Source organism: Pipistrellus hanaki (assembly GCF_964339955.1).
Source record: "Pipistrellus hanaki genome assembly, chromosome: 3".
NCBI lineage: Eukaryota > Metazoa > Chordata > Mammalia > Chiroptera > Vespertilionidae > Pipistrellus > Pipistrellus hanaki.
Genome location: NC_140505.1, coordinates 167669263 through 167683323, shown reverse-complemented (window position 1 = coordinate 167683323; position 14061 = coordinate 167669263). Strand labels below are relative to the sequence as shown.

Genomic DNA, 14061 nt, shown 5'->3' with positions numbered 1-14061 from the left:
AGTTAGGGGCAAACAGACTGGCAGGGGAGCAGTTAAGCATCAATCAGGCTGACAAGGGAGTGGGTAGGGGTGATAAGGCTTGCAGGCAGAAGCGGTTATGGGCAACCAGGAAGGTAGGCAGGTGAGCAGTTGGGAGCCAGCAGTCCTAGATAGTGAGAGGGATGTCCAACTGCCCATTTAGTGGGATCAAGCCTAAACGGGCAGTCAGACATCCCTCAAGGGTTTCCAGATAGGAAAAGGTGAAGGCTAAGGTGAGGGTCACCCATCTACCATGCATAAATTTCATGCACCAGGACTCTAGTATATTTATACTAGAATTTGTGCATGGGTGAGTTCCGGCCAGTCTGGCCAGGAGGAGGGGACATGGGCAGTTGGCTGGCCTGCCGGCTGGTCAAACTCCTGGTCAAAAGGACAACTTTCATATTAGCCTTTTATTATAAAGGATATACACTGAATGGCCAGATTATTATGAGGTCAGAGATCATAATAATCTGTCTATTCAGTGTATATCATGGAGAGCTTTTAGACTAAAATCTGCCCCTCTTCCATTAGGCCATTTTTTATGTGGTTTAGCCACTACATTCATCACAATCTATTACAGAGCAATAGCAAATGAATACAGTGGCAATAATAGAGAATTTGATTTTACTCTATTTGATAGAGAAAGATCTCTTCTCCATCTGGTGATAAATGCCCCAGAATTTGGTTTGCTAGTCTTAAGTTTGTTGATCCATCTGTGTAAGAATATGCTTCTTCTTCAAAGGATTGTGGTGCTTCCAGATCTGCACTGGTGAATTTTTGCTATCTGTATTTCTTCTGTGCTGAAACTGAAGTGATACAATCAAAGCAGCCAGCTCTCCATATGACTGTTTTCCATAACAAAATCTTTCACCTCCTTTTGTGTATTAAAGCTTGCCTACCTATAGAATATAATAAAATAGATTCTATACTCTGTTATATGAAGTGTCAGTGACAGATAGGGATGCTGTTTTCAGCCTTACAGGCCTCTATGGGTGAATCACAGTGCAGGTCCTTGGGACGTTCGGAGCAGTCTTGCCATCCTGTGGAGCTAGAGACAGCTCTGAGCCTGCTACTGGACCTTCATGGAAATAAAACACTTGGCCATGGGCCACCAAGTTACCATAGGACCTGCCCTGCTCTTTATGACTTGCGTGTTTTCCGACCAATGCGTTCATGGAGTTGTATATATGCATCAGCAAATGGAAGTGGAAATAAAAGATCATGCCCAAGCAGGCCCTGATGGCACCAGTAAGTTACAGGAAGAAGTAGCGCAAATGCCCAAGGTCACCATTCTTGCTACACTGCCCTTTCTTTTCCAGCCTGCACCTCTAGCTCATGGAGAATTCCTACGATCAGTTGGCATAGGAAAAAGAGCATGCAGGTGCCATCCCTAAGTGGACAGCTAGACATTGCAATCCTTTTCTGGGACATCTTCAAATGACAGCGGTGAAGGAAATTCTCCTAGTGACAGAATTCTTACCATTGTACCTGGGTGTTCACTTAGTTTTGGAGGAGAAATGGGTAGAGTGTTAATTACACACTGTCACACTGACTATGGTCAATGGTTTGGCCAGGTTGTCAGCAGCTTGGAAGGAACATGATTGGGAAATTAGTGATAAATAAATTTGAGCAATCGGTATATGAACAGACTTCTCTGAATGGGCAAAAATTGTGAAGGTTTATGTCCTATATGAATGTTCCCAAAGGGTGGTGTCAACACAAATTTTAATAAACAAGTAGATAAGATGATGGACTCTGTGGATAACAGTCTTTTCTCAGCCAACTCTTGTATCACCCAATAGACTCATGTACAGCATAACCACAGCAGTAGAAACAGGTGTTTACTGCTGAATACCCAATGTGCCAATAGGAAACACCAACACTGAGTCTCAAATATGGCACCATTCTCAGGGGTGATCATCCAGGTACCTGTTGAACTTCTTTCACGATGGAAGAGATGTATTGTTCTTACTGGAAGAGATGCCTGCTCTGGATATGGATTTGCTTTCCCTGAGTGCAATGTTTCTTCCAAAACTACCATGCTTGCATTTACCCAATCCTTATCCACCATCAAGGCACTGTATACAGCATTGCTTCTGATCAAGGACCAAACTTCACAGCAAAAAAGATGTGGCACAGAGCCCACACTTATGAAATTACTCATCGTAAACATGTTTCCCACCATCCTGAAGCAGCTAGCTTAACAAAATAGTATAATGGCTTTTTGAAGACTCGGTAATAGTACCAATTAAGTGGCAACATCTTACGGAGCTTGACCAAGGTTCTCCAGGTTACATATGCTTGGAATCAGCATGCAATAAATAGTTCTGTCTCTCCAGGAACCAGGATTCACAAGTGCAGGAATCGAGGGATGCAAATGCAAGGGTCACCCCTAGAAAACCAGTAGCAAAATTTCTGTTTCCTCTTCCTGTGACCTTATGTTCTGGCCTGGAAGTCATTGTATAAAGTGAGAAACTGTTCTACCAGGACATACAACAGTGATTTTATCAAACTGGAAAGAAGACTGCCCTCTATCCGTTTTGTACTCCATAGGCCTCTCAATCAACAGGAAGGAAGAGAGCTACTGTCTTGGCCGGGGTAATTCACCTTGTCTCCTAAGGGGAACTCCACTCCCTTAGATTAATACTAGAAACAATCTTTTGTATTCTTCTTCTATAAATCATCTTCTATGGGGAATCTGAATAGAATACATAAGACCAAGTTTTTAAAGAAAGCTTTTTTTATTTTTATTAGTGTTATGTTTGTCTAAACTTTAAAAGAAATGTTTAGGTAGCAAGGTGGAGCAAATGATTGGAAATTCTGAGGCCCAAACATGGTTTAAGGGTTAAACTAAATAGACTGCCATCAGTCTTTTACTTTTAAAAAAGGTCTTCTCAATTCAAACACAGTGAGAAATGGCTTTCCTAACATCATAGGGAACCATAACTGCATTAAAACCTCATGATTATTTTGCTTTCTTCTTTATCCCTATTGTAGAACTTGTTTATTTTCTAAGCTTTCAACTATTGTATTAAATCTAACAATCATTAGTATTAAGTCTAACAATCATATTTATTATACATGTATGTAAACTATGTTTGTTATTCTTTATTTTCATTACATGCATCTTTTTCCTAATAATTCTTATTACTATCCCTTACCCATGAAGTAAGAATTCATGATGGAATAATATCTATACCAAGCATCCATCCTCAATGTGTGATGAAGAGTAGAATATCCTGTGGTACTAAGTATAATGAAGAAAAACAATGATTTCCTGTAATGAGTTGTCAGTCCTTAAAAACACATCAATATAGATAATAAATTATTCACTTGCAAGATGATACAATAGAATATGTATGTGAGATACTCATGTCTTCATAATCCTGAAGAATTTCTTACACCATTTTTAAAATTAGACTGCTTGAAAAATGATAATATGGCAATCTAATCATCTTTCTTGTGTTTTGTATAAATATGCACACGTATGCATTTTTTTATTTTAGAATAATATTTTAATGACTTGGAAAATACAAATAATTCAATATTTTCTTTATTGATTAAGGTATTACATATGTGTCATTGTTTCTCGTTATCCCCCTCCTCACACCTCTACCCCGGCTCATGTCCTCACCCCCCTATTGTCTGGGTCCTTTGGTTAGGCTTATATGCATGCATACAAGTCCTTGGTTGATTTTTTCTCCTTACCGCCACCCTCCCCTACCTTCCCTCTGAGGTTTGACGGTCTGATCAATGCCTTTGGATCTGATTTTGTTAATCAGTTTGTGTTGTTCATTATATTCCACAAATGAGTGAGATCATGTGATGTGGAGAAAAATGAACCCTCATGCACTGCTGGTGGGAATGCAGACTGATGCAGCCACTGTGAAGAACAGTATGGAGTGTCCTCAAAAAACTAAAAATGGAACTTCCATCTGACCCAGTGATCCCACTCTAGGAATATATTCCAAGAAATCAGAAACACCAATCAGAAAGGACATATGCACCCCTATGTTCATAGCAGCACAATTCACCATAGCTAAGATTTGGAAACAGCCTAAGTGCCCATCAGCAGATGAGTGCCCCGACCCACGGGGCAACAACGAGGGCACGTGGAAACCACCTAAGAGAATGAAACAAACAAGGAACTCGAAGAACGGAGGCAAGACAGGGTTCTGATCAAGCCTGGAATTTTATTGTTGAAGCTGCAATATATATATATATATATACAGGCTGTAGGGGGAGGTTGCCGCGGGGACATTCCAAGGCGGGGCAAACTGTGGGAGGGAGGATAAGGGAGGGGACGTTGTAGGGATCTTCCTGAGCAGGATGTGTCCTTAAGCAATAGGTTATCTTTAGCTTCTGGCCAAACCCGCAGGGCACCGCATAACTTCTGCTAGAAGGAACTTAATTCTAAGATGGAGCTGTATTTTCTTAAGACAGAGTTGCTTGTCTCAACTCTGATGGCTCCCAACAGATGAGAGGATTAAAAAACTGTGGTACATCTACACAATGGAAAAGCACACTGCTGTAAAACAAAAGGAACTCCTACCTCTTGCAATAGCTTGGATGAGCCTAGAGAGCATTATGCTAAGCAAAATAAGTCAGTCAGAGAAAGATAAGTATCGAACATGAATTTAGTGATAAGCTTTGGTAAAAGTTTTTCTTAAGTATACCTTACCCAATTCTATAAACATTACAAAATGTAGTAGGAAGTACAAAACGTCATAGACTCCATTGCTTTGTTTTCTGCCAGAAGACACAAGGTGTCCCACTTATTTCTTTTCCTTCAGCCAGCATCTCAGCTGCCACAGAAATGACAGAAAGGCCTGTCTTAACTTTTTGTTCCCCCAAATCAGAATCAATGAGTGGGCTGAAGGATGCAGGATTCCAAGAACCTCACATAGCATGAGAAGGGAATTATTCTGCATACCTGTAGACCTCCAAATTGTGATGATTTGAGCAAGGAAATCAATGACAAATAGCAAAAGAAAGGAGATCACAGTTTGCATGGTTCTTACGTGGACCTTGGTGCTGGGATCTTGAATTCCTTTGCCATTGAGCTGCATCCTCTTGAGATGTTTCCACATAGAAAATGTTAACAGCAGAATAGCTGTCAGGGACATAGCAAAGGGTATGATGTTTGTAAGCGTGAATACAGTACTATTTAAAAGGTGCATAACCGCCATCAAGTGCGTCTTCCAAGTGATGTTTCTTCCATAATCATTCATCTCCATTTTTTTATTTATGCTTACTACTGTAAGATGACAAACAAAGATGAACAAATTCCCCCACAGTATCATGAGAACCACTCTTTCAGCTCTCCATTTTAGTTGAAGAAATAGAAGAGAGGAGAAATTGGCTATCTTGAGCAAATAAAGTATGCTGAGGCTAGTAGCAAGCCAGACACAAAAATGATGGTTTACTATCCAGGTAATATAAACCACAAGACTTATTTCAGAACTATAGAAAGGTAGATTAAACACAGTTCCATACCAATTTAATACTATTGTCCAGAGCAAACCAATTCTGGAGACAGCCAGAGCAGTGAGAATTTGATCAGCACAGGACATCTTGTGTTTCTTGACCCAGTCAAGGCAGTTCACCAGCACTATGAATCCATTGGCAACATTTCCTAGAACAAATTCTATCATCATTAGCATGGAAAATAATTTTTGTAGTAAGCTTATCATGTCTTGGGGGGGAAAGTAAAGCCTGGAAAAAATAGTGCCAAACGTAATATTACTGCTCATGATTCCTTTATATCCCAAAGTTCGACCTGCACCTGATTAGTAAGTGTGCAGTGAAGTTCTCATTTCCTTTTAAACTCTGAGATCAATGTCAAGCAGAAAATCTCCAAGGTATGCTAAGGTCTGGGTTTAAAGCTTGGTTCACTGAAGACATTATTCCAGTGATTTAAATGAATTCCTGTTCCGACAGAGAGGAACTTGCTATAGGCTGGAAGATTTCATAGCTGATGTTGAAATGAGAGCTGAATTCTCATTTGTTAACACGCAAATAGAGACAAATCCCCTTTCACCATTTGGCAAAGTTTTGCCTTTCTCACCTTTACATCATTTGAATTATTCAGGTTTAGATGTAAGCTAGTCAAATTTTAAAATCAAATACATAGGATATTTAGACAATGTCTAAATTGATCATTGGATCTTCATCATCTAGTGATGACCATAATGGCTCATTATTGCTGACGATTTATCTTAACAAAAACATTGGATCTACACAGAAAGACTTAAAGGAATATATCTACTGGTTTTCTAAGTGTTTCCTTTCAAAAACGTTCCAGTTTCCCTAGGACCATTAGGAAGGCTAATCCTAAAATTGGATGCAGATAACTAATATTCATAAGTTGCTTCATTATTTACAAGCTTATAAATATAAACACACCACCTATACATTTCATTTGTTCTTATGAAAAAGTCTGATGAACAGTAAGATACAAATCATCGTCCTGTAATTTCCAAAATGGAACATACACACTGAGTGTTGAGATTATGATGATCTCTGAACACATAATATTATAATATGGCCACTCAGATTGTGTGTGTGTGTGTGTGTGTGTGTGTGTATCCTATTTAAGAAAATAGTAATATGCAATTGACTGCACTTCCACTAAACCCACAAGCCACTCCCATCAGCCAATCAGAAGCAAGTATGCAAATTCTCCCAACCAAGATGGTTGCAGCCAGAGAGCAAGAGCCTTGAGTTTCCCCAACAATGGAGGAAGCCAAGGTTTCCGCCTGCCCTGGCCTGCCTTGGCCTCTGCTTCAGGCTACAAATTTTCAATTATAGAAGATAAATAAATGCCAACAAAAATGGCTGCACCCACAGAGTCAACAGGAAGCTTGGCACAGCTAAAAGCTACAAAGTTTCAATTATAGAAGATAAATAAATACCAGATACCAGGGCCACCACTTGGGTCCCTGGGGGGCATGGCCAGCTGAAAACCACCACAGGCCCCTCGCTCAGCCCACCCCATGCCCCAAGGTAACTCCCACCCTGATCCAGGACACCCTTCAGGGCAAATCAGTCAGCCCCACTTGTGCACTAGGCCTCTGTCCTATCTAATAAAAGAATAATATGCAAATTGACCATCACTCCAACATACAAGATGGCTGCCCCCATGAGGTCAAAGATGACTGCCCCCATGCGGACAGAAGATGGCTATCACAAGATGGCCAGCATGGCAGGGCATTTCTGAGGGATCAGGTCTACAAGGAAGGGAATTTGTGGGTGATCAGGCCAGCAGGGGAGGGCAGTTGGGAGGGACCAGGCCTTCAAGGGAGGTCAGTTTGGGGTGATTAAGCCTGCAGGAGAGAGCGGTTAGGGGTGACCAGGCTAGCAGAGGAGGAAAGTTCAGGGCAACTTGCCCTGCAGGGAAGGGCAGCTTTGGGGGGGACCCAGGCCTGCAGGGGAGAGCAGTTGGGGACCAAGCTTGCAGGGTTGGGCAGTTAGGGGTGACCAGGCTTGCAGGGGAGGACAGTTAGGGGCAAATAAACTGGCATGGGAGCAGTTAGACATCAATCAGGCTGGCAGGGGAAGGGTTAGGGGGTCATCAGGCTGGCAGGCAGAAGTGGTTAGGTGCAATCAGTAAGGCGAGCAGGCGAGTTGGAAGCTAGTCCTGTACTGTGAGAGGGATGTCCTACTGCCCTTTTAGTGTGATCCGGCCTAAACGGGCAATCAGGCATACCTCAAGGGGTTCCAGATTGGAGAGGGTGAAGGCTGGGCTGAGGGTCAACCATCCCCCATGCATGAATTTCATGCACCGAGACTCTAGTGTGTGTGCGCGTGCCTGCGTGCGTGTGTGTGTGTGTGTGTGTGTGTGTGTGTGTGTGTTTAATTTATTTATTTATTAGAGTCCCAGTGCATGAATTTCATGCATGGGTGGGTTTCAGCCAGCGTGGTCAGGGGGAGGGGACTTGGGCAGTTGCCTGGCCTGCCGGCTGGTCAAATTCCTGGTCAAGGGGACAATTTGCATATTAGCCTTTTATTTTAAAGGATATACACTGAGTGGCCAGATTATTATGAGGTCAGAGATCATAGTAATCTGTCTATTCAGTGTATATCATGGAGAGCTTTTAAACTAAAATCTGCTCTCTTCCATCAGGCCATTTTTTATGTGGTTTAGCCACTACATTCGTCATAATCTATTACAGAGCAATAGCAAATGAATACAGTGGCAATAATAGAGAATTTGATTTTACTCTATTTGATAGAGAAAAATCTCTTCATCTGGTGATAAATGCCCCAGAATTTTGTTTGCTAATAGTAAGTTTGGTGATTTTTCTGTGTAAGAATATACTTCTTCTGGATTGTGGTGCTTCCAGATCTGCACTGGTGAATTTTTGCTATCTGTATTTCTTCTGTGCTGAAACTGAAGTGATACAATCAAAGCAGCCAGCTCTCCATGTGACTGTATTCCATAACAAAATCTTTCACCTCCTTTTGTGTATTAAAGCATGCCTACCTCTGGAATATAAAATAGATTCTATACTCTGTTATATGAAGTGTCAGTGACAGATAGGGATGCTGTTTTCAGCCTTACAGGCCTCTATGGGTGAATCACAGTGCAGGTCCTTGGGATGTTGGAGCAGTCTTGCCATCCTGTGGAGCTAGAGACAACTCTGAGCCTGCTACTGGACCTTCATAGAAATAAAACACTTGGCCATGGGCCACCAAGTTACCATGGGACCTGCCCTGCTCTTTATGACTTGCGTTTTTTTTACCAACGGAGTCATGGAGTTGCACATATGCATCAGTAAATGGAAGTGGAATATTAAGGATCATGCCCAAGCAGGCCCTCATGGCAGTAGGAAGTTACATGAAGAAGTAGCCCAAATGCCCATGGTCCCCTCTCTTGCTCCACTGCCTTTTCTTTTCCAGCCTGCACCGCTGGCCTCATGGACAGTTCCTACAATCAGTTGACACAGGAAGAAGACTTGGGCCTGGTTCAGAGATGATTCTGCACAAAATGCAGGTGCCGTCCCTAAGTGGACAGCTGCAGCATGGCAGTCCCTTTCTGGGACATCCTCAAATGACAGCGGTGAAGGAAATCCTCCTAGTGACAGAATTCTGACCATTGTACCTGGGTGTTCACTTTGTTTTGGAGGAGAAATGGGTAGAGCTGAAATTACATACTGACACACCGACTGTGGCCAATGGTTTTGCCAGATGGTCAGCAACTTGGAAGATGATTCGGAAATTAGTAATAAGGCAGCTGAGAAAGAGATACGTGTGCAGACTTTTCTGAATGGGCAAAAATTGTGAAGGTATTTGTGTCCCATATGAATGTACCCAAAAGGTGGCTTCGACACAAATTTTAATAAAAAAGATGATGGACTCTGTGGATAGCAGTCTTTTCTCAACCACCTCTTGTATCACCCAATGGTCTCACATACAACATAACCACAGCAGTAGGAAAAAAGTGGTCACTGCTGAATGCCCAATGTGCCAATAGCAGACATCAACACTGAGTCTCAAACATGGCACCATCCTCAGGGGTGACCACCCAGTTACCTTGTATTGGAGATGTATTGTTTTAACTGGAAAAGATGCCTGCTCTGAATATGGATTTGCTCTCCCTGAATGCTTCTGCAGAAACTACATGCCTGCACTTAGACAATGCCTTATCCACCATCAAGGCACTGTATACAGCATTGCTTCTGATCAGGGACCCAACTTCACAGAAAAATAGGTGTGGCAAATGGCCCCTCTTATGAAATTATCTTAAACATGTTCCCCACCATCCTGAAGCAGCTATCTTAACAGAATGGTACAGTATAATGGTTTTTTGAAGACTCCGTAATAGTACCAATTAAGTGGCAATATCTTACGGAGCTGGACAAAGGTTCTCCAGGTTACATATCTTTGGAATCAGCATGCAATAAATAGTACTATCTCTCCAGGAACCAGGATTCACAAGTACAGGAATGAAGGGATGGAAATGTTACCCCATTGCAAAATTTCTGTTTCCTCTTCCTACTACCTTGTTTGCTGGCCTGGAGGTCACTGGACAAAGGAAAGAACGCTTCTACCCAGAGACATAGCAACAATTTGATCAAACTGGAACTTAAGACTGCTATCCAGCCACGTTGGATTCCTTAAGCCCCTATCAATAGGTACAGAAGGGAGATACTGTGCTGGCTGGGCTAATTGATCTTGGCTACTGAGTGGGGAAAAAACTCCCTTATGTGGTCTCTTAGGATTATCAAGCCTTACAATTCATATCTTTTGTGTTATTCTTCTAAAAATCATCTTCTATGTGGAAACTGAATAAAATACATAACACCAAGCTCATAAAGAAAGCCTTTTCATTTTGATTAGTTATGTTTATCTGAAGTTTAAAAGGAATTTTTAAGTAGTGAGATGGAGATGATTTGCAATTCATAGGCTTAAACACAGTTTAAGAGAAAACTCAATGACTTTTCTTTTACTTTAAAAAGGGCTTTCTAAATTCAAACACAGTATGAAATGAGTTTCCTAACTGCATAGTGAACCATAACAGCATTAAAAATAGCATGCTAATTTTGTTTTCTTTTTCATCCCAATTGTAGAACTTGATTAGTTACTAAACTTCACCTGTTGTATTAAATCATCTTAGTACTGTTTATGGTACATGTATGTAAAATAATTCTAAATGTTTGTCACTCTTTAATTTCATTATGTGCATCTTTTCCTAACAGTTCTTATTGCTTTCTATTAACCATGAAGAATTCATGATGGAATAACAACTATGCCAAGCCTCTATTCTCAGTGTGTGATTTAGAAATATCCTTACCATCCAAAGAACTGGAGGTTCAAACGACAAAGTCTACATTCACCGTGGTACCTATGTATGGTACTAACTACAATGGAAAGTAGCAATGATTTCCCAAGATGGGTTGTCAGTCCTTAAATATGCATATAGACCATAAATTCTTCAATTTCAAGAGGATAACATATTATAGAATATGTATGTGAAATACATGACTTCATGATTCTGAAGAATTTCTTACACTATTTTGTAAAACTATATTGCTTACATTAAAAATGGTAATCTTATGCTTTTTTGTCATAAACATGCACACACATATATTTTTTGGGGATAAACATAAGTACAAGTTTTTCTAGGTGTACCTTACCCAATGCTATGCACACTAAGAAATGCAGTAGGAAGCACAAATCGTTAAGGACTCCATCAGTCCGTTTTGTCAGAAGGCACAAGGTGCCCCCTCATTTCCCCTTTTTCAGCCAGCACCTCACCTGCCTCAGAAATGACAGAAAAGCCTGTCTCAGCTTCTTATTCCCCCAAATCAGGATAAATGAGTGGCCTGTTGGATACAGGATTCCAAGAACCTTGCAAACCATATGAAGTAAATTGTTCTGCTGAGTACTTGAATTCCAAACTGAGATGATTTCAGCAAGGAAATAAATGGCAAATAGCAAGAGAAAGGAGATCACAGTTTGCATGGCTCTTATGTGGACCTGGGTGCTGGGATCTTGGAATCCTTTGCCACTGAGCTACATCTTCTTCAGATGTTTCCACAGGGAAAAGATCAACAGCAGAACAGCTGTCAGAGACATAGTAAAGGGTATGATGTTTTCAAGAATGAATACAGTACTATTTGAAAGTTGCATAATGTCCCTCAAGTGGGTCTTCCAAGTGTTGTTTCTTCCATAATCATTCATCTCCATTTTTTCAACTATGCTTAGCAGTATAAGACGACAAACCAAGAAGGCTAAAGTTCCCATTAGTATCATGAGAATCACTCTTTCAGCTCTCCATTTTAGGTGAAGAAATAAAAGGCTGGAGAAATTGGCTATCTTGAGCAAATAAAATATGCTAAGGCTAGTACCAAACCACACACTAAAATGGTGGCTTACTATCCAGATAATATGAACAATAAGTCTTACTTCTGAACTATAGAAAGGTAGATTAAACACAGATGCATACCAATTTAATGTTAGTATACAGAGCAAACCAATTCTGGAGACAGCCAGAGCAGTGAGAATTCCATCAGCGCAGGACATCTTTTGTCTCTTTACCCAGTCCATGCAGTTCATCAGTGCTATGAAGCCATTGGCAAAATATCCTAGAACACATTGTATTGTTAATAGGCTGGAAAGAATGGTTCGTAGTAAAGCCATTTCTGAAAAGAAAAAGAAATCCAAGCCTAATATCACTGGTCGTGATTCTTTTAATATTCTGACCTTAAATTCAATGTGCAGTTGTTTTCTGAATTTGCAGTATATTTCTGGTTCCAATTCTGTGACCAATGCCAAGGAAAGCTTCAGGGTAGGCTAACAGAAAAGTTCAATGCTATCTTTATGGAACATGTTGTTTTCCATGGACTCTCATTTAAACAGTGTGTCTCTCTGTCACTGGCTGGATTATTTCTTAACTGATGTTGAAGTGAAAGCTGAATTCTCATTTGCTAGGATGCAAATAAGACATATTGTTTTGCAATTTTTTTCCTTGTTTGACCCTTCCACAATTTCTGTTCAACATTAGTTGTTTATTAGTAAAATTAAAAACCCAATATACAGTGAATGTCTACACTATTAGATAGAGGTTGGTCATTACTAGGGAGTCCTCACTATGAATTTTTTTTTAATGCTAGAATTATGTGGGAAAAATTCAAGCTTTTCCTATCAAAAACATCCTAGATTTAATCAGGAATACTATAAAAGCTGGTTGCTTACAATTAATACTATTGCATAACTATATTGTCGACAAACTCATAGACACATCCCCACTAACTCAGACAAATACACATACATCTAATGGATAGAATGTTCTATACTTTCCAAAACGCAAAATTAGTGTCAGGAGGTCATTTAGGTTTAAATTTGAATTTTCTCCCAAGCGGACTTCCAATCCATTATTAACAGCTATCATACATATCTTTCATGCTTAGGTCTTTGATAAAAGTTTCCTTTTTGAGTCTATTTAGTATCTAAATATTAATATTTAATTTAAATATTTAGAAATTTTGTAAATATTAAGTACTTCAAAAGAATCTGTTTTTCATTGCAGATTCCAGACTCCTATATATAAACATGTGGTTTTATTTTTCTCTGTTTAATTCTTTTTTTACGACTTACTTTTTAAAAGATTAAAAGGTGTTAAAACCAGCCTCTACATTTGAGTTTTACTCAGTTACAATTTTTATTGTGTAATGACGGTGTTTAGCAGAGGATCTTGGACACAGACTGCCAGGACAGAACAGAAAACACAGATTCTCTGTTTTGTATATCTCTGATCTTGGAATCTTTTAAAACTGTCTTCGTATAATCATCAGTAGAAAGTCAGAAAACAATGATATCCTCTTTGGGTGGTCTTTGTGAGTAATAAGTACACTATAGGGCATCCCCCAAAAAATGTATGCACACACTTTGAATAATTATAAAGGCAGTGTTTAAAGTGGGTATACATATTTGGGGGGACAACCTGTATTTATACAGAGTGCTTCCAATTGTGCCTAATAAATACATCAGTCACTAAGGATTGTTATTCATTTGAGCCTATGTTACTTGATACTTCAGAGTTAACCTCTGAGAGTATAGGCTTTTGAGTACAATGTAGCCGTAAAAAAGCAAGATTTCCTCCAGTAAACACCAAGATAAAGGGAATTAATTGCCAAAGTTTATTTTAAATTCAACTGAAAGCTGAGCAAGGCCAATTGAACTAAGATCTGGAAAGAGGAGAGTCTTTTCAGGTAAAGAGATTTCATCTGTATTTTCAGTGCAATGCCCTATCAAATCCCAGCAGGCTCTAAGGGCAGTGAGTGAATAACTATTCATAAATGTACATGACTATGCAAAGTGCCCAAAATAGCCAGAAGTATTTTTTATAAAAGAACACAGTTGGAGGATTACAGTTCCTGGAAGAAAGGAAAGGAAGGACTACAGCAAAGAAGAAGGAAGCAAGGAAGTTAATTAATATTGTTGGATTCTAAAAACAATTATTTGCAGCTGAGAAATTTTGCTTAATGGTCCTCAGTCTCCCCCTGCCCACGCCCCCCCCCCAAAAAAAAATTACCC

At 40.0% G+C, this 14061-nt stretch overlaps 1 protein-coding gene and 1 pseudogene across 2 annotated transcripts in view; both read right to left on the bottom strand.

The window, feature by feature from the left end:
- The window catches only part of LOC311619388 (taste receptor type 2 member 43-like), a 197990-nt gene extending 185100 nt beyond the window's left edge, over positions 1 to 12890 (bottom strand). The window contains exon 1 of the mRNA XM_084877668.1: positions 10948 to 12890. Coding sequence (XP_084733794.1) covers positions 11539 to 12165 — 627 coding nt within the window. The 5' untranslated portion in view covers positions 12166 to 12890 and the 3' untranslated portion in view covers positions 10948 to 11538. The remainder of the gene's footprint in view (positions 1 to 10947) is intronic.
- LOC311618664 (taste receptor type 2 member 66-like) lies at positions 4718 to 5714 on the bottom strand (annotated as a pseudogene). Its single transcript has one exon. The product of its transcript is annotated as a taste receptor type 2 member 66-like (transcript).
- Positions 12891 to 14061: the final 1171 nt, after the last annotated feature.